Source organism: Phalacrocorax aristotelis, chromosome 18 (genome assembly GCF_949628215.1).
Source record: "Phalacrocorax aristotelis chromosome 18, bGulAri2.1, whole genome shotgun sequence".
In the NCBI taxonomy this organism is placed as follows: Eukaryota; Metazoa; Chordata; class Aves; order Suliformes; family Phalacrocoracidae; genus Phalacrocorax; species Phalacrocorax aristotelis.
Window position 1 is genome coordinate 1,868,582 of NC_134293.1, and position 23,791 is coordinate 1,892,372.

The 23,791-nt window shown below is 48.3% G+C and overlaps 2 protein-coding genes across 5 annotated transcripts in view; both read left to right on the plus strand.

Annotated features, from left to right (window-relative positions):
• Positions 1-10,394, plus strand: part of CPD (carboxypeptidase D) — a 28,180-nt gene extending 17,786 nt beyond the window's left edge. The window contains exons 10-21 of the mRNA XM_075113546.1: positions 96-238; positions 827-996; positions 1,585-1,896; positions 3,127-3,322; positions 3,604-3,739; positions 4,542-4,691; positions 5,112-5,207; positions 5,304-5,368; positions 5,529-5,660; positions 6,041-6,226; positions 6,531-6,630; positions 7,280-10,394. Of these exons, the coding sequence (XP_074969647.1) occupies positions 96-238; positions 827-996; positions 1,585-1,896; positions 3,127-3,322; positions 3,604-3,739; positions 4,542-4,691; positions 5,112-5,207; positions 5,304-5,368; positions 5,529-5,660; positions 6,041-6,226; positions 6,531-6,630; positions 7,280-7,506 (1,913 nt within the window). The 3' untranslated portion in view covers positions 7,507-10,394. The remainder of the gene's footprint in view (positions 1-95; positions 239-826; positions 997-1,584; positions 1,897-3,126; positions 3,323-3,603; positions 3,740-4,541; positions 4,692-5,111; positions 5,208-5,303; positions 5,369-5,528; positions 5,661-6,040; positions 6,227-6,530; positions 6,631-7,279) is intronic.
• Positions 10,395-10,610: 216 nt separating this feature from the next.
• GOSR1 (golgi SNAP receptor complex member 1) overlaps positions 10,611-23,791 on the plus strand; it is a 33,803-nt gene continuing 20,622 nt past the window's right edge. For 2 of the 4 annotated variants that reach the window (XM_075112898.1, XM_075112901.1), the window contains exons 1-6: positions 10,611-10,692; positions 11,225-11,339; positions 13,019-13,106; positions 13,322-13,429; positions 14,574-14,665; positions 14,860-14,934. In XM_075112898.1, the coding sequence (XP_074968999.1) occupies positions 10,662-10,692; positions 11,225-11,339; positions 13,019-13,106; positions 13,322-13,429; positions 14,574-14,665; positions 14,860-14,934 (509 nt within the window). In that variant the 5' untranslated portion in view covers positions 10,611-10,661. The remainder of the gene's footprint in view (positions 10,693-11,224; positions 11,340-13,018; positions 13,107-13,321; positions 13,430-14,573; positions 14,666-14,859; positions 14,935-23,791) is intronic. The other 2 variants (XM_075112900.1, XM_075112902.1) reach the window with 1 other exon arrangement.

Genomic DNA, 23,791 nt, shown 5'->3' on the forward strand with positions numbered 1-23,791 from the left:
GTACTTCACCTTTATCTACTATTCGATACATATTTTTTTTTTTTTGATTGCCTTCAGGAGATCCTGTCAAAACGCTGTTTGCATTCCTGTTGTAGGTGGCATGCAAGACTGGAATTACTTACATACAAACTGCTTTGAAGTGACCATTGAGTTGGGCTGCGTGAAGTATCCGAAAGCTGAGGAGCTGCCGAAGTACTGGGAGCAGAACCACCGATCTCTTCTCCAGTTCATGAAACAGGTGAGGCAACGAGACCCCAAGCAATAGTGTGAGCTGCCTCTGGGCTTTGCATTGCATGTGCCAGAACAAGCAGGCTAATCTGCGGGCTGAAGCAAGGGCTGCTTCCCGGCTGCACTGGCTCCCTGCTCCGTGGAAATCACCCCCATCAACACATGTCTCAGCTCCTCTCTCCTCCTTCTCTACATACCAAAAACCTGTATGGAAACAGCAGCCAAGTGATGCTGGTGCGGGCTTTTTATTTACCACTACCTTGGCTTTGCCTAGGCCGGAGTGGCCTTTATGTGCTGTTCCCATCCGAGCCAGGGCTGGTGGTAGTGCTGCACACCTGGGGCGTGCAAACAAAGGTGTGGAGCAGAGAGCCCTGTGGTGGCACCCTGAGCCAAACAATTGCTCCTTGTACTCATCAGGTGACCTTTGTCCACGCCAGCTGTTGGCGACTCTAACCTGAAGCCTTTTGGAACATGTTGCTCCCCTGGGAACGCTGAACCTCCCGGGCTGGGAGCGGTGGGATGTCAGTGGTCCCACAGCGATGTGTGGGGTGGGAGGCAGAAGGGCTGGCTCTCAGCAGGGCTTCGCATCTGTGCTCAGGTTCACCACGGCGTCTGGGGGTTTGTGCTGGATGCTATGGACGGAAGGGGCATTCTCAACGCCACCATCAGCGTTGCCGACATCGACCACCCGGTGACCACGTACAAGGATGGAGACTACTGGCGCCTCTTGGTCCAGGGGAAGTACAAAATCACAGCATCTGCGCGAGGGTGAGTGAGCACAAGGAGCAAACAGCTGCTCTCCTGGCTTCCCAGTCAGGAGTGGTCCCATTGCCTCTGCCTACAGCAGCTGTAGGCATGGGTGTTTCTCCTGCCCTCTGGCTTGTGCGGAGTTAGCGATGTGACGCCACCCTGATGTCAAAGGCTGCTCACCTGGCACCGGTGTACAATCCAAATCTTCCTTTGTTTGGTGGTGGTGTGGGGAAGGAGCTGATAACTTAGCATGTTTAGGGGGAATTCTCTTTCAGGCAGCTGCCCACAGAAGTGACTTCACTTCAACAGCTGCCAAAAGCTTTGGGTTAAAGCAGCCTGACTTCTTATCCTGCCGGTCTGCCACGTAGCTCTGCAACACCTGAGCCAAAAGCAGCTCAGCCCCATGTCGGGCCCTGAGCTGCTCCCTGTCCTCCTGCCGTTCCCGTGTCCCTTTGAAGTGTTCTTGCTCTTTTTTTAATGCTTATCTGTTTTGGCTGGGGAGCAGTCGCAGTCCCATGTGAGTGTCTAGTCAGGAAGAAGAGAGTGGCTGGTCGTCAGGGGTTCGAGGCCTCACGCATTTCCTTGTGCCTTCTCTTCCCTGGGCAGGTACGATCCAGTCACTAAGGTGGTGGAAGTTGGCAGCAAAGGTGGGGTGCAAGTCAATTTCACTCTTTCACGGACAGACATCAAAGTGGAGGAGGGGAAGGTGCCAGTCCTGAACACCCCAGAAACCAGTGACCCCAACGAGAAGGAGTTTGAGACCCTGATCAAAGATCTGTCTGCTGAGAATGGCCTGGAGCACCTTCTGCTTACCTCCTCGGGGGACATCTCTCCTTACCGATACCGCCCGTACAAGGACCTCTCTGAGTCCCTCCGAGGCCTCTATCTGAACTACCCGCACATCACAAATCTCACCAGGTGAAAACTCAAAGCAGCAGCGCTCAGCTCCTCCCTGAGCAGCAGCCTGTGGTAGGGAAGCAGTGAAACGATGAGCCATGAACGCAGTGCAGAGATGGGCAGCTCATCCCTTCCCTTCCCTGTGGTCCCTGAGTTTGAGGGAGCCTTGGGTGTAAGGGCACGGTGGCAGAGCATTGGCTGCAGTGACTCGCAGGTGCTTCCATGTACTTTTTCCGGAGACATCATTTTACTGACTTAAATCTGGGGTGCTGTCGGCTCCCCAGGGGTGCCTGGGACTGGTGATACTCCCAGCACTGATGTCCCAGACTTCTGCAAATATCTCTGTTCTGTGCTCTCCATTTCTTCCGTTTTCCAAATCCATTCTGACTTCTACCCTGCTAAAGACTTGCCAGCAAAAGTGATCAAATTTGACTTACAAATCTCAGATGGCCTTTCTCGATTGTCTGCCTTCAGACTTTAATTCAATAGGGCGAGACGTGTTTGAGCTAGCTTGCCCTGAGCTAGGGTTTCTGCCCTCCCGCAGGAGACCAGCTGCCTGCAGTCCCTGCTTCCCTTTGTGACCTGCAGCATTCACCCTCTGTCAGCTTTAGAAAGCACAAGTCTCTTTGTCTCAGGACCTCATTCGCTTGTTACCAGGCACAACTTGCTCATGTGCTGTCCCCGCTGGTGCCAAGGCTGCTTTTCTGATCTGTAGCCTCTATTGTCCGTCCAGTTGCATCAGCCCCGATTGTGTTCCCTGCTTTGCTTGCATTCGGTTTGCTAATTTAATGGCGTGACTGTAGCAACAACTTCTGCGTTACTGGAAATAGGCCTGCTTTTGTCCTCTAAACCGGGTGCTTTATAAATTAGTTTGATGTCCAGACATATCCCGCTCTGAAGGAAAAAAGAAAGAAAAACCCGATATTGGAAGCACAGAGGCATTTAGCAGTTCTCACCTATGGTGATGTTATGGGCCATATAGAGATATATGGAGCATTGGCATACTGTACCTCTGGAGCTGGATACATTCTTACACAGATGCTTGTGCTCAAACCAATGTTCATAGTCTATTTGGGTCAGTGCTGCTGCAAATCTCTTGTGATGTGCTCATGTTTTCTGTGTCCTGTGTCTTTGCAGCCTCCTCATGGAGGTGGGCAGCAGTTCCTCTCCACACCGGGTTTCTCCATAAGGTCAGGCTGGGGGCATGGCTCTCTTCCCGAGCTGACGCTCTGCTTTCTCATCTCCTGGCAGTTTGGGTCAGAGCGTCGAGTTCCGTCAGATCTGGTCCCTCGAAATCTCCAACAAGCCCAACCAGTCCGAGCCTGAGGAGCCGAAGATCCGCTTTGTTGCTGGTATTCATGGAAACGCTCCCGTCGGTACGGAGCTGCTCCTGGCACTGGCAGAATTTCTTTGCATGAACTACAAGAAGAATGCTGCTGTTACCAAGGTGAGAAGCCAATGCGAGGGACCATCTTGGAGCCCTCCAGGTATGTCCTGAGAAGACGCTCACTGGGAGAGGCTTTGCCTTCTTAACAGCAGCTTGTGGGTTGCCGCGAATCCCACACGTGATGGGGAGGTGTTGTGAAATCCGTGGGGCCACTGGGAACCTCTGAGTGCTGATATCAGTATAAGCAGCAGTTCCTAGGACGAGAGCCAGACAAATGAGATGTACAGAGAATGAACCCTACTAATTGCACGTTACATGCTGTTTCTCCTCCTTTTGTTCAGCTGATCGACCGAACACGGATTGTGATTGTGCCTTCCCTGAATCCAGACGGACGCGAGATAGCGCAGGAGAGAGGCTGCACGTCGAAGATAGGCGAGACTAATGCTCATGGCAAAGATCTGGACACGGACTTCACAAGTAAAGCAAACTAAAGCAAAGCGATGTGTAGCATCCCTGTAGAAATGCAGGCTGCTGTAGAAGCCTCCTGCTCCAGGGCTGGGTGTAGCTGTTTGGTTACAAGGGTCTGCCTGTAGAGAGAGCAGCACTCCTGCCCTGGAGCCCAGGCAGCACAGCTGCTGGGAAGCTTCCAAACCTTGGATCCCCCTTACAGGTGGTAATTTGCCAGCCCTTATTTGCAAGGAAAAGATGAAGCAGAGTTCTTTTAGGAATAGTTCAGAGGTTGGACAACACTTCATGTATTTTTCCTGTTAATTGATTTTTATTTTTTTTTCAAACCCCCATTTCTGAAAAAATGCCCTCTGTTCGTGCTCCCTGAATGAGGGAGCTTTTCTGGTTTCCATCTAACTGCTTGCTCTGTCCATAGCACCCTATCAATGCTACGCCTACCCTTCCCGAGGGCAAAGTGTTCTCCCTGGCCAGGTTTGGCTGGGATCATCATGCTTTCTTAAGAAAATGTCAGTTCAGTGACATTCACGAGGGCAAACACACACGAAATACCCTCAGCATCAAAAAATAAATACCTTGGGGGACATAGTGATGTGTCTCATTTGTTTGGCTTTGCAGGTGAATTCTCCCCACGGGTAGTGGGGACTAGGCGCTTTACCTGCTGTCAGGTGCATCTGCTGAGATCTGACAATACCTTTTAAAGCATGCAATGGACTTAATTTCAGCCATAAACAAAGGATGTGCTTCTGCTGGCCTCTCAAAAGAGTAGAAACAGTTGTCAATTCCCTTTTCTGTTTGTTGTTCTGATTTACAGGCAATTATTCCCGGTACTCGGGGACACGAGAGCCTGAGACCAAAGCCATCATCGAGAACTTGATATTGAAGCAGGATTTCAGCCTCTCTGTTGCGCTGGATGGAGGATCTCTGCTCGTCACTTACCCGTATGATAGGCCAGCGCAGACAGGTACGACTGACTCCTCCAGGGCCTTGCACATGTAGTTACCCTCAGGCTGTCCCTGCAGAAGTTCATGTGACCACATGGTGCAAGAGCTTCTTGCGCTGGTGGTGTTCTGTAGCCTCTTCTTGTGTTCAGCTCTTCGTATATGGAGTTGACAGTCTGTTAAGTAAAGCTATAAAACCTCACAGGATTCAGCTAGGGGTCAGAACACTTAAAAGTCCTATTCTTACCCCAGTATTTCGGCCTTTTCTCCGCCAAAGCCATTATAAAATCTGCTTTTGATACCAGCCCTCGGTGTTAGAAGAAACCTGGAAGGCCCCTGAAACAATGTGTGTCGCTGCTTAATACAGGTCACGGGGTTAGAATGGGAGTCTGCCCCTCCAGTGAACGGGAGTTGTGCTCCAAGTCTCGCTTTTCTCTTTGTAGTGGAGAACAAAGAAACACTGAAGCATTTGGCATCTCTGTATGCAAACAACCACCCGCTGATGCACTTGGGCCAGCCAGGCTGTCCAAATAAGTCGGGTATGTTCGGTTGAATCCTTTAACGTGCCCCCATCAGCTTGTGCTGGACTCCACTAGGAGCAGATCTGTCTGACCGCTGTGTTCTTGCTCTCACAGATGAGACTATTCCTGGCGGTGTGATCCGTGGCTCTCAATGGCACAGTCACTTGGGAAGCATGAAGGTACTTCATCGCAGCACGCGGCTTGCCATCTCGGCTAAAGAAGCGTTAAAAAGCACATTGGTTCTGACGTCCGGGCAAAACTTCCCCACCTCCAGCTGCTCTTCGCAAAGCTTTTTAAATACCACCTATTTTGTTGTAACTGTGGTTTTGGTTTTTGCAGGACTTCAGCCTTATGTTTGGTCACTGTCCCGAGATCACTGTTTATACCAGCTGCTGTTACTTCCCGAGCGCAGGGCAGCTTCCCGGCCTGTGGGCAGACCACAGGAAATCTCTCCTTAGCATGCTTGTGGAGGTGAGCTGCGGTCTGGGGGGGAATCTCTGGCAAGGAGTGGAGGTAGTGGGCCGGGTGGGGAGGGGGAGAGGAAGAGGGCAGTATGGAGAGCCTTTGTGTTTTTATTGGTGCTGTGTAATTAGACGGTCAAAATATAGACTGCATGAGGAGTGGATTGAACAGAGGCAGCAAGTGACCAGGAAATGAGAGTTAAAACATCTGTGCTGCTTTGCCGCATGGTGGGCTGAGCAGTCCTTGCGGTATTGAGTGCATTTATTTATTGTGAGAGTCGGGGATGGAGAGCGGGCTGTATTTTGAGGGGAGGATTAGATCCTCTTTTAGTTACAAATGTGCCATACGCTTGGATCTGAACGTGAAGTGTTTGAAATGCTTTATTTCAGGTTCATAAGGGAGTCCACGGGTTTGTCCAAGACAAGAGCGGCAAGGCAATTTCTAAAGCTACCATTATCCTTAATGAAGGTTTGAAGGTCTACACTAAAGAAGGTGGCTATTTCCACGTGCTGTTGGCTCCAGGTTTGCATAACATCAACGCGATAGCTGACGGGTACCAGCAGAAACATGTCAAGGTATGTGAATGTCTCTATTGGAGGTCTTCTCTCTATTGGAGGCATCCCCTGTTTGGGCTCTGCCTCGCTGGCTGTGTTTAGCTGCTGATTATGTGCCCAGGGTAGCTGTTTTCTGCCTTGATTTAATGGGTGGGGAAGAATTTCCTGGCACAGCAGGGTTGTTTTGGGCAGTAGCTTTTCTTCCCAATGCACTTGCCTTTGGCATCTGCCTGGTCCTGCCCTGGTCAGCAAGTACCTCTCCTGTCTGGACACCTAACAGAGGCGCATGCTTTGAGGCAGTCTGAGCTCTCGTCTCTTTCTGCAGGTCTTTGTACGCCATGACGCACCCAGCTCTGTGTTCATTGTGTTTGACACGGAAAACAGGATATTTGGTCTGCCAAGGGAGCTGGTTGTAACTGTTGCAGGTAAAGTGCCACTTCTGAGCAAAGCTTTGAGCTTTGCTTTCTGTACCAGTTCCTGCTGACAATGACCCTACTCTTCATTGAACTGGAAAAGTAGCCTGCAGGCTTAAGACATCACCTGCTTCCCTTCTGAACACGTGCTTGTCCTTGCAAAGCTGTCCAACAACCCTTGGATCTGGTGGTGTTGGGCTGGCAGATGGGAGGAGGGAGGAAGCAGGGTCTGAAGGGTCCAGAAAGGACTTTGAGATGGCTGGAATGGGGCGAGCCTGTTTTGTGCGTAGAGCTGGGACCTAGGAGACCTTGCTTCTTCCCCCAAGTTTCTTCTGGGTGGTTTGGCACCAGGTAAGTGTTAAGAGATTTTTTTTTTTTGTTGAGGTGGCAGCTGCTGGGGAGGCTGGAGTTGATACCCAGTGGTCTGCAGAAGAGCTCAGTGACACTATCCTAGACTGCGAGCACAGAAAACAAAGGTAGCACAGTGCTGCTCTGGGAGCAGCTCTCCTGCATGGCATGGCCTCCATGGCCTAGGAGGAAGGAGCAGGGTCACAGTGGAGTGAGGAAAGTGGTTGTGACTGTAGAAGAGAGATGGTGGCAAGCCTATCAGTCTCTGGAGTGGGGGCGCATGGCGTTAACTCGAATGTCTTCTTTCTGGTAGGTGCAAGTATGTCTGCTCTGGTCCTCACCGCCTGCATCATCTGGTGTGTCTGCTCGATTAAGTCCAACAGACACAAGGATGGCTTCCACCGCCTCCGGCAGCACCACGACGATTACGAGGACGAAATCCGTATGATGTCCACCGGCTCAAAGAAGTCCCTCCTGAGCCATGAATTCCAGGATGAAACAGACACTGAAGAAGAAACACTGTATTCCAGCAAACACTGACACCTCCCGGGCAGGGAAGGAGGTTCCCATGGACCGGACCCAGTGGCGGGGGGCGATCCCTGTGGTTCAGTCTGGAAACATTAGCTTGCAGGATGTGTCCTCCAGAGGTGTGGGTGGCAGCTCCCAACTTCCCTCTCCTATTTGCTCTGTTCCTATGTACGTGCAAATCAGTGGGTGTTGGAAGCTGTGTTTGGGCTAAGGACGTGGCTTGTTTCATTTTTGGGTCAAGATTTGGAGGTTCGCGTGACATTGTTTGAAAGGCAACTTAACGGGGTGGCCGGCAGAGTTCCCAGCACTTCCCCAGCATCTCGGCACAGTGAGCAGATGGTGGGGAAGTGCCCCAAGACCTGCATGGGGTTGTAGTTAAAACGCTCCAAAGCAGTTTCTCTACCTGTTTTCATTTCATGTTTTCTACTCTGTACTTGGGGGAAGCCAGAGCCTTCACTTGACTCCACGTTCTGCAGAGCAGCCCTCGGAAAAAGACTGTACTTGGTTCTCAACTGCTCCCTTGGAGCTTTTCCCCACGGTGAGATGCCGTGGCCTGCCGTGGTTGTGGGGCACCTCTAAAGCGTTGCTAGTTCCAGGCAGTGACTTGGCATCCTGAAAGCTGGGGGAGATGGCACCCGTTCTTGATGTGAGCTGGAGGAAGGAGCAAATGTTGGAGCTTCGGTGAGCTCTGACAAAGTTTGCTTGCTTGCCAGCTCTGTGGTACTGCCGTTCCTGACTTCTGGGGAAGAAACTTCATCCCCATCACCTGTGGTGGCTTCTCATTCATGTAGCAGGCTTGGCCTTTGGGGACTCTTGTTAGCATTACAACGGCACGGTGTCTGAAAGAGCAACTCGGGGTTGTTCTAAGCAAATGGATAAACTGATTGTGGTGGATACTGTAGAAAAGCAATCGGTTACTGACTCCACGTGATGGGTTTTGCTCAAGTCCGCCACTGTTTGGGAGGAAAGAGTGAAATCTGACGACCTCTTTGTATTTGAGCATTATTGGAGCAGCAGGGAGAGGTCGTGGGGGTATCCATGGCCCAACTTCAGTCTTAAATTTTGAAGAAAAGCTGCACCATTTGCCGTTGTCCACCTAATACCATTTAGTGATCAGAGCACTTCAGAAACACCTCATCAAGCTCTGGTGATGGTAGGCATCAGATCAGCCTGCTGGCTTGGCTCGGTTCTGCTCCTACAGCATCCCTGAAGTGTGTAGCACGAGCTCCACCTGCTTGTGTGTCAGCAGTTGTCTGCTGCTGCGGGGGCCTGGTGCAAGGCGTGAGGAAGGGCTGAAGGGCTGTGCTGAGGGAGGGAGAAGCAGCAAAGTTCTGTTGCTGTAGCACTTGGCAGGAAGTTGGAAAGAGGAGCTGCAGCATGCATCCCCAGGGCACATTAGATTTGGGGGGGATAAAGGGATGTCCGGAAAGGAAGAATGGCTGAACTGCTTGATTTCCAAAGCCTTTATACATCTCTGACATTCCTGCGCTTTCTGGGCAGAAGGCTGGGGTTAGAATAGGCACTTATTTTCTTGCTGCTCACTTTCTTTTCTAATTCTTGTCCCACTGACCTGAGCTCTGGGGTGCAGGAGTTGGGTGCAGCAATGTCTTAGGGCAAACTAGATGCCTGAGCTGATCTGTTCTCCAGCAGCCTGGGGAGGTCCTTTAGTGAAACCTGCACGGGGTGTCTGTGGGGGGTGTTTGTACCCAAACATATGACGGGGTCTGTTCTGCAGGGCTCTGGCCTGGTCTCGGGGGTGGAGCAGCACAGGGCCTTGCCTGTTCAGGGCTGCTGGGCCACATCACCTTGGGAAGGAGCTGTTCCTCGCCTCTGCCTGTGGTAGATGCCCTTCTGGAACCACGCGCCTGTGGCCATGCTGCCACCATGCTCATCTTCTCAGCAACTGCATGCTGATCTCGTGCAGCGGCCTGGAGGGACAAAGATAACCCTTAGATACCGATACACCTTCTTCCCTGTTCCATGGGGAATTGCACCGCAAGAAGCACGCGCTAAGATCTGGCTGGGGCAATGAGGCTGAGCATTCCCTGTGCTCCTGTCCTGTGTTTCTGTGGGCAGAAAGGGCTGCTCTTGTTGCCTCCATTCCCCAGGAGCCACCAACGCCCGTGTGCCTCCTCCCAGCTCCTCGTGCTGAGCAGGGGCTGGGGTTTGGTCCTGGGACATGACGCTGTTCCATGTGTAACAGGCTGCGGCACACCAGCACCCACAGCGTTAACCCTGCCCCATCTCCAAACTTGTCCTGCGCCTGAGGGCTTTAACCAGCCACAGCTGGGGTTTCGTATTAAAGTTGAGTTTGCAAATGGCTCTTGGGCTCTGTTTGGGCTTTGTTTGCTCTGACAGCAGGTCAGAGCTGGCCTTGCTTTGTTCCACTAGCAATAAGTCTCATTAGGAGCTGGCCCTTTCCCTCTGAGAGTGCAGTTTGCAATTAGCTTGGAGTAGGTGCATATTTTTAAGGTGAGTGGATTTGAGATGTTTTGCAACAGTGTGAGACTTTTCTACACAGCAGGACCAGGCGGGGGGTGTCTGGCTCTTGATCTGCTCTCGGAGCTGTAGCAAGTAAGGGCTGGGGCTGTTTGTCGCCAGTTTTGGGAAGGCAGGAGCGGCCTCCCCTCGCTGTCAGTCTGTCTGTCCGTCCATCTGTGGGAGTACCCATGCCCCTTCTGGCGAGGAGCCGGTTCCCCCACGGGCGCTTGTACCTGGAGCGTGTCCGTCCGTGCACTGTGCCTTCAAATGTACATTTTTAAAAGGGACTTGAATCGCCTTTTCGTGGAAGCGGGACGGGGTGCTGTGAGGCGAAGCCTGGCTCTGCCCTCAGCAGGGCTTTCTTTTTTTTACCTGTATACTGAGATCCAATAATCTGTATAAAACTATTTTGATGTCCACCGGGGTTGTCTCGTTCTTCCTACAGCGGGCAGTGGGGGTTCGGGGCTGCAAGGAGGCCGCTGGGGGCCGGGCCCGGGCCGGGGCGTCCCGGCGGTGCTCGGCGCTGCACGGGCGCCGCGGTGGCGAGGAGCCGCCCAGCCGCTTGGGGGCGCTGCCGCGGGAGGTCCGCCCGTCCCGTCGGGCGCCGCGCCGTCAGGAAGACGCTCTGGCCCGCCCTTCCCGGCGGCGCGGTCTCGCCGGGCCGCGGCTGACGTTGGACAACAAAGATGGCGGCGGGGAGCAGCAACTACTGGGAAGGCGAGTGGGGCCTGAGGGCGGCGGGGACGGGGCGGCGGCGGCTGCGGGGCCCTCTCGGCGGGGCGGCACGGCCCGGGCGGGGTGGAACCGCCGTCGGGTGTCCTCTGTCCGCCTCCGCGGGGGGAAGGGGGGGGAGGCCGGCGCCGCCCCGAGGCTGCGGTGGCCCCGTTGGTCCCTCAGCCATGAGGCGTTCGGTGCCCGCTTGAGCCCCGCGGGCGGGGAGGCCCCGGGGCCCGCCGTGAGGGGAGCGGCACCCCGCGCCGGACCCTCTCGGTTGTGTGGGACAGGGCCTGCGGGTGTTCAGCCGTGAACCCCCTCCTCTTTCAGTGTAGGGTGCTCCCCCTTCCCTGTGGGTCCGCCCTTCTGTTTGGAGCTACCCCTTCCCTACGGGTTCCCCCTTCCCTGTGGGGTTCCCCTTCTCCGGGGCTCCCGAGCGATCTTTCGGCCAGATCTGCTCGAAGGCACCCCGTGAAAACGCGTCCCCCAAAGGCGCGGGGTCAGGGTGCGGGTGCGTGACTTCTGCCCCGTGCAGATCTCAGGAAGCAGGCGAGGCAGCTGGAGAACGAGCTGGACCTGAAGCTGGTCTCCTTCAGCAAGCTCTGCACCAGCTACAGCAGCACCCGAGACGGAAGGCGCGACAGGTATAGGTACTAGCCCGTTTCTTTATGTTTTAAATGCCGCTTGCGGTGCTTGGCTTATTTTTATAATTTGCTTAGTCCCACTTGTGGCTTTTATGCTTAGCTTCTGAAGAAGCTCGTGTCAGCACTTCTTGATGCTGGGGTTGGTCTTGATGCGATGTTGAGCGACACTGGCTTGTGAGTCAGAAGGGTGTGTGGGCTGCAGCGGTGCTTCGTGAGGGTAGGTGTGTCACTAGGGAAAGCTGAATTCAAACTTCAGTTTGTAACCGCGGGGTTAGCGTTTCAGCTAACGATAGGGCTTTTTAATGCATGCCACATTGGCTTATTTCCTGTTTTTTCTTGCATTAAAGCAGCAGGAGGTTTTCACGGCCTTCAGTATTAGGGGAATTTAGCCTTACGCCTCCCAGGTGGGCTGGTGTGGTGTTTGTAATCCCCGTTTTAATGATACGGGAACTGGAGCGCTGAGCAGCTGTGACTGGTCCAAGGGTGCGCAGGGGACCAGCCCTCCCTTCAGGAAGGGTAGCCATTTCTTTCTGGCTTTCTCCTAAGGTGAATAATAATAGCGAAAGCTATATATATATTTTTATATATACAAACCAGATACATAAATACACGCATGCATATATATGAATAGTTTCTGTTTGTTTTAGGCAGATTCATGTTTGACCGAAGAATTAACTTCTCAAGTCTTTCTAGCTTATGGGCCAGGGTTTAGGTCTATCCTGCGGTCCAACCGCACCAATTACCAATGTCCCTGTGTGTAGCCTTCAAAAATTGCCATTCTTTGCTTAGTAACTGCAGGTCCCAACACCGCGTACCAGTTGTGACTGTGGCTGCTGTATGTGCGCATGGTGGTGGCTTTATTTATCTATTTAATTTGATGATTGAATCAATTTTGAACCTTTCCTTGAATTTCTGGCTCTGGAAGCCTGAGAGCGGCTCAGGAATTGATCGTGTTACTCTTGCATCAGAGTCCTAGCCCCTCTCTTGTTTCTGGCTCTGTGCTGTTACTTGCCATGTAGCGTAATTATGATGGTTATTTTTGCTGTCCTGTGCAAAACTAATTTCTCTTACTCTAGTTACGGTAGTTCAGCAAAGCAAAGAGATGTCTCTGAAAGGTACTAGTTGTTGTACTTCTGCAGGATGGCATGCTAAGTGTTGCACTTCTGTTGCTTAGCTACGTCTTCTCACTGTGGTTTTAGTTTCTCTTAAGGGAAGGTCCACTGTATGAAATTGTAATTGTGATAAATTGTGTGGTTTGTATTGTTCTGTAGAACATTGACTGCTTAACAGGTCAGGAGTTGTCCTAGCACTGTGCTATTAAGGTGTAACTATGTAGCTGGTTTAACATGCTAATAGTGCAGAGCTCCCTCCCACTAATAAATAAATAAAAGTTGGGGAGAGGAGGGCATTGGTGCTAGACACGTGCTGGTAGCAGGCAAGCGTTTGGTGTCAGGCATATCTTCCAAGGAGAGGTTATATTTTACCCGTGTGATACTGTGTCTGTTAGTTTAGATAAGAGTTAAAGGCATGTGTAGCAAGAAAATGTACTTTTTCTGAGCTTAATTCATCTCTGTAGGAAACCTGGGTAGCGGGGCTTGCCAAGACCTAACGCTAGTGTTTCCTTATTTCTTGCATTCATGAAGATGATGTAATTCTCAGTAACTGCTCCTCCACTCTTCCCTTAGCTCTGACACAACTCCTCTCCTAAATGGATCAAGCCAGGACAGAATGTTTGAGACCATGGCTGTGGAGATTGAACAACTTCTGGGAAAGGTAACTCAAGTTACTGTGGTTTTACTTCAACATCTAGGAAATATTGCGGGACAGGTTCTTGTGATGAATGTCAGGAAATACTAGTGTGAGTGATAGACAACTGTTTGTGAAGGTACGTGTCTGTCGTTAGAGTCAGCTCCTTCGACTTACCCCTTGTAACTTCCTTACAAGAATAAGCCGTTTCATGGGTTTGGGGTTGTTTTTCCTTCCTCTAGCTTACTGGAGTAAATGACAAAATGGCAGAATACACAAACAGTGCGGGAGTCCCGTCCCTGAACGCTGCACTGATGCATACGTTACAGCGTCACAGAGACATATTGCAGGTAACAAACGCGTGTCCTTCTCGCTTTTCTTTTGTTTCTGTGTTTGGGAGAATTACTAGCGGTGCTGCTATCACAACATGCTTGAGTGTCTTACCAGAAGATTTAAATGCCACCGAGCCCATCCCATTTTTCTTGTCTCCAGGCACCCTGACCAGTGAACTCTGAGTTGAAAAAACAGCATTTTTTATGTCTCATTGGTGACTTGTACCTAGCTAAGAAAGAACAGTGAAGTGTGCCGTCTTACGTAGGGGCCTTTTATAGAGCAAAAGGGGAAAGGTACTGGAATGAATTATCTGGTCTGTCATGCGGCAGTACGAGAGGGAACATCACGCTTAAGAAAAAATGATGGTACAGCCATCTAAATGGCTAAAGGGAGTTGAAGGAAATGTGATGGCTAAAGCTGCTAATTAGTGTTCTAAACCAGCCATGTTTCAAACTGGTGATATTTTCATGGCAAAGTAATGTTAAAGTGCATGTTTTATTCGGCCGGTCGTGCACAGTTCGATCTCTGTTTCGTATCTGTGCAATACACAATGTAAAAAGCATAGCGTCGTGTAAAAGCCATAGCGTTTGTATGAAAAATAGTGCTGGATGTTTACAGTGGTTTTGGTGGACACCAGTTGCCACTTAAATTGGTTTTCGAGAGGTATTAGCTGCCTGAAATGTTTTAAAATGTAAAACTGCAGCTTGAACGTTATAAAAAAGAAAGTAATCTTCACTGTTCAGAAGATATATTTTTTTTCATCTGGTGTAACTTTACAAAATAAACCCAAGAACATCTTCATCACACCAAATAAGTAGGTTTTACGAGGGCTTGTGATTCAACCAGTAATGGGAAATTCCAATGCAAAATGGTAATTCAGAGAGGTGAAGATACATGAAATTGAGAGAAGGAATTATAGTGGACTCTCCTCTAGACCTTGGCTGTAGCTATCGAAAGTTAGCAACTACTGCAAGAGCAGCGAGTTTTAAAAATACTTTGCGTTAACTTCCAAGCATTTTTTATGTTAATTTCATAAGTTGTTCTTGCACTTCGCACTAGGAAGCAGGTGGCATTTTAAAAGATCGTTGGGTCTTACTTGAGCATTTTGTGTTGTTAAATTGATCTCAGGATCCTAATTTTGGAATAATTGTTTTATTACAGGATTACACGCACGAATTCCACAAAACCAAAGCAAACTTTTTGGCAATACGAGAAAGGGAGAATCTGTTGGGATCAGTACGAAAAGATATTGAGTAAGTTGTGGTGTTCAGTACAGCGATGGCAGGGGACTGTCCTCGGGGGGGAGAAGGTGGAGACCCTCCTGTAGGAGAATACTCGGCATAGCTTATTCGTCTGTGCTCTGAGGAAAGCAAACCAAGTTACTTCAATTCACAACTCTTATTAAAGTTGTGGTAAGATTCTGTTTTGTTTTGTCGTTGGGTTTTAGATCCTATAAAAGTGGGTCTGGCGTGAATAACAGAAGGACAGAACTATTCCTGAAGGAACATGAACACCTTCGAAAGTAGGTGTCATTTGTTATTTACTTATGTTGGACGTGCCTAACTTTTCTGGGGGGTGAAACATTCTCAATTTCAATTACGTGTGAAAGCTTTGTCCGTTTGTAGAATCCTTGTCCGCACCAAATGCCTTGCACTGTGTATGCTGTGACAGTGCTGCTACTTATGCAGCTGGATAAACTATTGCTTTTGCTGTCTGCGAAGTGCATGTTGTAGGTAGTAGTCACGGTAGTTTTCAGTGATTTTTGACTTTCAGATCTTGTCAATACTAAATGACGTCTATGTGTTGTCTTCAGTGGGCTTTCGCAAGTCACTTGTGATTCAGACTTCATGTTTGGTGTCCTTGTAGGGGGGTAGATGCCTTCATAGTCTACTAACTGGGATAAGGGTTAAAAAACAAAACAGCAGGTCCCAGTGATTTAGAATCATAGAATCGTTCAGGTTGGAAGAGACCCTTACGATCCTTGAGTCCAACCGCTAACCTATCACTGCCCAGGCCACCACTAAACCGTATCCTCAAGCACCACGTCTGCCCTTCTTTTAAATACCTCAGGGGTGGAGACTCCACCGCCTCCCCAGGCAGCCTGTTCCAGTGTTTGACAGCCCTTTCGGTGAAGAAGTTTTTTCTAATGTCCAACCTAAACCTCCCCTGGCGCAGCTTGAGGCTGTTTCCTCTCATCCTGTCGCTTGTTACTGGGGAGAAGAGTCTGACCCCCCCTCATTCCAGCCCCTCTCAGGCAGCTGCAGAGAGCGAGAAGGGCTCCCCTCAGCCTCCCCTTCTCCAGGCTAAACCCCCCCAGCTCCCCCAGCCGCCCCCCAGCACACTTGTGCTCCAGACCCTGCCCCAGCCCCGCTGCCCTTCTCTGGACACGCTCCAGCCCCTCAAGGCCCTTCTTGTCCCGAGGGGCCCAAACCTGAGCCCAGCATTCGAGGTGGGGCCTCCCCAGGGCCGAGCACAGGGGCCCCATCCCTGCCCGGCTCCTGCTGGCCACACCAGTGCTGACACAAGCCCGGGGGCTGGTGGCCTCCTTGGCCACCCGGGCACTGCTGGCTCATGCCCAGCCGGCTGTCAGCCAGCACCCCCAGGGCCTTCTCCGCCGGGCACTTCCCAGCCCCTCTGCCCCAGGCCTGGGGCGTTGCCTGGGGTTGGTGTGACCCAAGGGCAGGACCCGGCACTGGGCCTTGTTGCATCTCTTCCTGTTGGCCTTGGCTGTTTTCCCCTTTCTTCTTTATTTGTCAAAGTCAGACAGAGAAGAACCTTTTTTCCTTTTGTCTCTACTGAAGGTGTACAAAAGGTGATGGAAGAGCCTAATTCCAAAATCACCTGTGCGCTTACGTATTTGCAAATTGACTCCAGTTTATTGGCCAAGATAACAAGCAAAATAGAGAGCACTTCCTTTCTATTCTTGCTGCAGAGAGGGCGTTGGACTACGAGTCGTTGCTTTGTGTGCTCCCCATTGAGCAAAAGCAGCAGACTTGGACAAGTGCTGGGAGGGTCATGTTTTCTACATAGTCAAGAAGTAGCGCTGATTTTCATGCCTCGCTGTTCTTGACTAGGCATGCTAAACCTCAGCCTTACACAAGAGGGCAGGCTTGCTTTTTAAATAAATAAATAAATAAATAAAGAACCTGTGGCTTTCTCAAAAGTGCTTTCTTAAAGATAACTTAAACTTCTAGCCAGAACTGCACAAAAAGCTTTTACAGGACATTAAAATAAAATTTTTCGATTGTGGCTTACCACCACTTCACCCTCAATTTACTTTTGTATCTTTAAAATGTAGAAATTAATAGATTTAAAGCTGAATTATGACTTTTGTTGGGTTGAATTTATTATTAAATATCCAGGATCAGGAAATGTAAAGTTTCCAGGAAAAAAAACCCTAATCTTAATATTATGGAGGCGAATGTTACCTGAAATGTTGTACTTTGAAGAATCAATGTCAGTTAACCTGAGTAAACCTGATACTTTCTAGATGTTGTGTTTGGGGGGTTTTTGTTTTGCTTTGTTTTTTTATTGGAAGGGTGGTAAATACTTTTATATATTCAGCATTTTGTTAAAGGAGGCTCCAAACAAAATATTTCTGCATTTGTAAAATATACTGTTGTAAAAAACTGACATTCCTCTGAGTGCACTATTTTGAAAAGTTTGAAACAATGAGGAGAGGAAAACTTAAACCATTTTGTAAACTTTATGTGGCAGATGTCTTCAGAATTTGAGCCTAGCATTTGCTGAGGTGTTGATAACTTTGATCTCTTCACACCTGCTAAACTCTCCAGTATGTTTTTAGGATAAAAATGCACGAAAAATAGAATTAAATAAGGCAGTTTCAGAAACAGTTAAGCTGTCTTCTAGGTGATTAGTTGAAAATGTCAAGACTTAAAAAAACCCTGCAACACTGAGAAAAAGAAAATGAGAAATAAGTGTGAGTTGGGGATCTTTAGGAAACGGGTCCAAAACTACCCATGGAATGCTACTGCGAGGTGGAGGTAACTGCAAGGTGTATGAAGAAATCTGGTGTAGAAGCAGAAGGCGACCGTGGCGAGAAATCAAAGCTTGCAAGGTGTTAAAAACTTTTGAACTGAGAATCAGTAAGCTCAGAAAGAGATACTGGCAGGGGAAATTACTAGAGAGTTTCAACATATTTGTCTTCAGAGAAAGCAGTTAATGAGCTATTAATGCCAAAAAGCTGTAAAAGCTAGCAAAAGGTCCCAAGAAATCACCAGCAGCTGGCAGATTACACCAAAAGTGCTCCTGGGCTAAGGTGACAAGCTCTGCGCGAGTCTTGATGCTGAATAGTTGTGGTGCAGTAAATCGTGGCGCCAGGCTAATTGATAGAACTACATGCTAAATGTATATGTATGTTGCCACAAAGGCACAACGGTACAAATTCAGATGTATTTTAGTGAAGTTGTGAGACCTATTAAAAGAGCTTGAAAAATGGAGATGGGAACATAAACTTTGCAAGTGTATTATTATATGCTGCAAAGTAATGGAACAGCGCCACAGGAATGATGTATTCATATCAGATATTGGAGCGTTCACGTGGTCTTGACCCTGCTTAATTTATGATATTAAGTACTTGAACCTATTACATATTTATTCCATGATCCAATAACGGAGGATGTATGAGCTATTACCCCACTGCAGAGTACCAGACTCCTCTGTCAGCCTTTTTCTTTATGCTCCACCATGTGAGATAGGATACGCGGAAACCTGAGTTTACTCTTGGCGGCGTTTTCCGTGAATGCTCTTTAAAAAGCATGCTGGCAGCCCCAGGCGGTATTGTTTGTGGTGGTGTCTCGCTAGGGAGTGAGAGGAGGAGCACCAGAAAGCTCTTCTCTGGGAGGGATTTGGAGAGAAGCTGGACCTCTGCTTTTTGCCTAAATCTGGCTTTTTTTTTTTTTCTGTCACATTTTGAAAATCACCTCTTCTGGAAGGACTAAGAATGAAGTCTCATAAATTAATTTCTAAATTAATCTGCCTTAATTTTACGTAGGTACGTAATCGTAAAAAAGGAGGGGACTTAAATCTGTGAGTCCAAAGTTCTGATGAATAAAAGGATCCAACGTATATCGAGCACCAAGGGAACCGGAACGGCCAAAGCGCTGTGCAAACCCTTGCTGTGCCTGCGATACGCAAAACCGCTGTCCGTTACGGCGAGAGGATGGTGCATCCGTCTGGCTTCGCGCGCCCGGGGCGGGGCCGGCTGCTGCGGCAGCGCTGCCGGCACACGGGCGTCCTGCGCTGTCCCGTGGGATCGTGGGGCAGCCGTGGGGCTGGGGGCGCGCGGGGCTCGGCGCTGCTGCGCCCCGCTTCTGGCAGGGTTGGAGAAAGCGTGTCGTGTTCTTCCTTTGAAAGCTTCGCTGCTGGTTCAATTAACTTGATAAATCAGCTGATTTTGAGTGTTACCGGGAAAGGAGATTTGTCTAGAAGTTTTATTGACTGTAGGTGGGAGGCATAAAGTTTCCAAGCCTCTTGGTTTGCTACTTAATTTCTATACGGATAATTTAAGGAGAGTTTTACCTACCTCTGGAAAGAAAAACAATAATGCCTCATTTTTTTAATACAAATGTGAGCGCCTGTTAATTAAAATGAGGCTGGAAGACAGGTCTTGTTGACTATTGATGCCCTGTTAATACTTTTACCTAACACCTCTGATCTCTTGGCATGTCACGTGCTTAAGGGAATAGCAAATCTAGCACGGTCAAGTTTGTGGTTGACTTTGGAATGCTTGTTTCCTTGGGTCCGTGCCACTCCCTAACGGTGTATGTCTCATCTTTTCTGTTTGTACGCTTTTGGCCAGGGAGGTAAACAAGTCATCCTTTTTCTTGTAATACTGTTTCCCATCTAAGGACAACAATTTTGATGAATAGACCTAGCTTAGCATTTTTAAAACTGCTCTGAAAAGTGCTGCCTCAGATGAGAGAGTCCTGTCAACTCAGTGTTTGCCCTGAGAAATTCTGCAGTTATTGATGAGTTATAGCCTAAGTCAGCAAAGAAGGGATTAATGTGTTTGATTAAATTTGCAATATTGCATGTGTATGCGAGTGAAAATTTCCCTTGTGTTGGTACTTGCATCGTTCGTGAGTGATAGCATATCGGGTGATTCTGAGGAACTTGCGTAAAAATTGATGGAGGCTTCCACGATTTCGATAGAAATTACAGATTTTATTACCTCTGATGAGTTCCTTGTAAAACTAGATGAAAACTGGACCACTTAGTGGTCGCCACCATTTGCTGTAGTAGATCGGTGCTGTCATTGTGGGGCCATCGTATGACAATTGCTTTATTACTCAGTGCAAAAAATAAGGCACGTGTCCTTTTCCCAACGAAATGGCTGGTGGTGAAGCAGGTGCCCGTGCTGGTGCAGATATCATTGGCTGCGGTTTTCATTGTTGTCGGATGACGGCACGTTTCTGGTGAGTGTTGCTGTGTGGCTATCAGTCTGCCCAGTGAAAAATTCTTGAGTTTAGATAATCAGGTGTATGTGATGCAGGTGGATGAGATGAACCTGCTGAAAGCATTCAGGCTAGCTAAGGACGTAAAACACCGCTGTGTCTTAAAACACCTAGCGCTAGAGAGGGTAGGGGTGCCAGGGTAGGTGGGTGCGAAAGTTTGAAGGAGAAAAGGAGGAGAGCAAACAAATCAAAGAGGGATGTGCTCTGCATGTGAAAGAGAGAAGAGGGGTAAGAGACGTGAGCAAAAGAAATAACGGGAATCTGCAGCAGTTGCGTAATGGTGCTATTAATAATACATACCTGATTCATGGAGATGATTAGGATAAATTAATGTTTGTGCCGTACTTCATATATGTAGAGTACTCTGAAGTACTAAATATTGTTATTACTATTATTATTGCATTTCATTTTTCAGCAGAACTATTTCAAATTTCCTGTTGTTGTTTGAGCAGAAATGGCCACATTCAGTAGAGAATAATCACCGGGAAACTTGCTTCGTAATACAGTCCAGATCTTAATAAAGGGAGTGACTTGGTAACCGTTTTTCTTCTAAATATTGATGTTGCTTACAGATTTTTACTTCAGTACTGATTTGCACGGGGAAGTCAGCTTAATGAGATGCTAAAACACCTGACGGGGTGTTTGATTACAGGTGTGTTGGTCTTGGGGAAAAGCTACCACTTTCCTACTTTAATTTAATTTCCATTTCTTTGTTATCCCTGTTCTCTGCTCTGCACGCCCTGATTTCCATTCACTGCGCTGTTGCTGCTCAGGCTCCTGCGGATTTCAGCGGACCCTCAGTATTGGATTAAAACCAGAGGACTGCTGTGTCTCCCCTCCCATCCCCTCCCTCGCCTCCGCTTGCAGGGGGAGGACACACAGATGCCTGGGCGGTAACCGCTGCGGCCGGCACGTGGCTCGCCACTGCATCTCCTTCATCTTCTCTTGGAGAGAAAGAGACTGTAGGAAAAACAGCTAATTCACCGATTCCTTTTTTCTTCCCAAGGTGGCTGGGGAAGCAGCAGTGAGGGAGGAGCGTGATGAGCCTCTGCCCTGGGCGCCTGCTGGCTGCCTGCTCTGCAGCCTCCAAACTGCTGAGCTCCACTTCAGTTAGGCCAAATAAGGTGTTTGTTTTTTTTTTTAATTGCAAAACTTGCCTCAAAAATAGACTTTTTTTTTTTTGTTCCTGTCAAAGCTGAATGTGGTGTTCTTGTCGCTCTATTCCCTTTCATTTTAATCAGATTTTAACTGAAGCAGCATTTGATAATGAAGAATTTGCTTTATAGCAGTTATGAAAAAACAAACCAGATCTGCTATGGGAGGACAATGCAAGCTCTCCACGGCCTCGGTTTGGACTGTTTGCCAAGAAGCACCGGATACGGTGTCATTTGGCTGCAGACTTGCTGTGCAGTAGTAATGGACGGCTGCAGCACTTTGTCTATTGAATTGGACGATACAGTGCAAGGAGAGACTGAGGAGTCTGGGTTAAAATGTTTCTCTGCTGGCCATTAATTGCAAGAGCGCTGGCAATGGTCTGTCACTGCTTTCCCAAATGCAGTTACATACCATTGGCTTGTTTTCATTGTTTCTGGAATACGGAAGTTTGGGAAACTAATTGCATTAAAAGTGCAGGCCGGTGCCTCAGCTAGCCAGCCAGGGTGACTGCAGTAATCACCTGACTGACCGACTGACCACTGGGTACCCGTAATACGGACCTGCTGGGTAGGGCTACGTGCTCTGTCTGAGCGGCAGCGCAAATAAAACGGTTTTCAAGGAAAGGATTTGAACAAAGGAGGATTTTTGGTGTTGCAAAAGCTTACTTAAAGATGCACAATGGCTTGTACTCTAATCCCGTTTCAAAATACGATTCTCTTTTTTCCTTTCTGCGCTGCTTCCTATCGCTGCAGTTTTCTCAACTGCAGTTATACATCAGTGATTCCTTCCTTTAGCCTTATATGTGGAACTGAATGGGTTTTATCTCCCAGCCTGCTGGCAGAACCTCTGTCTCTTAGAGATTCATGGCAGGACGGCACAAGGCCACTTCGTAAGTGGCTGGATTGGCTCCCCTCTAACAGTCCCAGACTGAATATGAGACTCGGGCATATCATATACTTAATTACAACACCAGACTGAGCACAACTTGTCTGTTTCCTTATTTTAATAGTAAATATTCCTCAGCGAGGGAGACGGTACATATCTTCTGGAAAAAAGCAACTTCCCTGCTTATTATGTGACTGTAATTCTATGATTGTATGAGCAAGTTATGGAAGTAGTTTAATGAGAATTTGGGGAGGTTCAAAGCCTTCAGGCAATGAAGGAAGATGCTCTCCTGGGTATCGTTATTATTTATAAATAACTTAATAAAAACATGAAAATCAGCCAAGCTCCTCAGGATTTAAAAGAGGTTTTCCTTCTAAAAATAGCTTGAGCTTCATTAGAGTAAAATCAACTGGTGCTTTTCATCTTCCGGTGCTGTATTTAGGGCTTAAAAAACCCAAACCTACCCCAAAACTAAACCAAAGATTATATTTGTCTCACAAGGTTTATTTGCATGCTTTCCTTAGAGTTGGGTTGCTTTAAAAAAATACGGTAATCAATAATTTCTCTTACACTGATGACTGTTGTGATATTTTTAGACTTCAATATGTCTAAATGAATGCTATTTGAAGAAAGGGGAGACGCACACACACACAAAAGACCCAGTGATCCCACCACACACGCACAAAACCCGGTTGGGGGACTTCCTTTGTACCTTCCACTACAAAACTGAATTATCCAGGTGACAAAGGATGCAGTCACAGAGCTGCTAGCATTAAGAAACTCAGACTCATTTGCTTTTCATGTGTATGAAATGTGCAGGTTTGTGCCTGAACTTCCAGGTACCCCAGGAAAGAGGTGAAGAAACTATCCTAGGTCTTTCTGAATGTCTGCAGAAACCAAAGAACAAACCCTCATAACACAGTGTGAAAAATTACCTGAATATCTCGCAGAAAAAGGGTGGTTGGGACTAAAACCTCTGCTCTGGTTCTCGGTTCTGGGCTTTGCCTTAGAAACAACACTGTGCTCCTGATTTGGGGAGAGGGAGGGATCTAAAACCACACTTCAAACTTCAGAGCTCTGTGTTTGCTTCTGAAGTTTCTTGCTCGTTTCAGAAATAAACAAGTCAGTGATGCATGTTTTATTTGTTTTTAGCTTTCCTTTCAACACTGTTTCTTAACTAGGACAGCTTCCTTCCCCCCCAAGGTCTGTATTGAAATTAGGACTTTGACAAGTACTTGAAATCCTTATTACGTGGCTTGGTTCTGAAAAGTAGGTGCATCTTTCCAACAGACTCAACAATTGTGGAGTTTTAAAGAATTTCTCATGTGGAATCGGAGAATTGCTTGTTATTCTAATGCGACAGGTCGGGGGTTTTGTCAGCGTGGTTGTGTACTTCCTTCTTCTTTAAGGCCAGAAGCGCTTGCTCATTATTTGCTATTGGAACCTCCAGTAAAAACAAGCTGTTGAATTTCATTTCACGTTAAATAGTGATTATTTCCATTTTGCTCAAACAGAGAGCGTACCTCTGGAAAGTTGTTATATTACTGTGTAAATGTCATTCTGGAGGTTATTTAATTTGAACCTCTGTACTAATGCATCAGAATGAGGCGCTCGTCATTCAGACGGCGTTCTTGGCTGCTGTATGGCAGGCTGTGCAGATGCCTTAGTGTGTTCCTTCTCCAGTGGCTTGAAAAAAGACATCATCTCCCATCTGCTGAGGATACTTTCTGTCAAATCCATGCTGGTAAGCAGAACTAGACCCAAATTTCCACTAGAGCATGCCTCTTTTAGCCTGATAATGTAATTCTGCTTACCACTTTTCGAGGACCTTAGTTTTGTTGTCAAGTGAAAGATGCAAGAGTG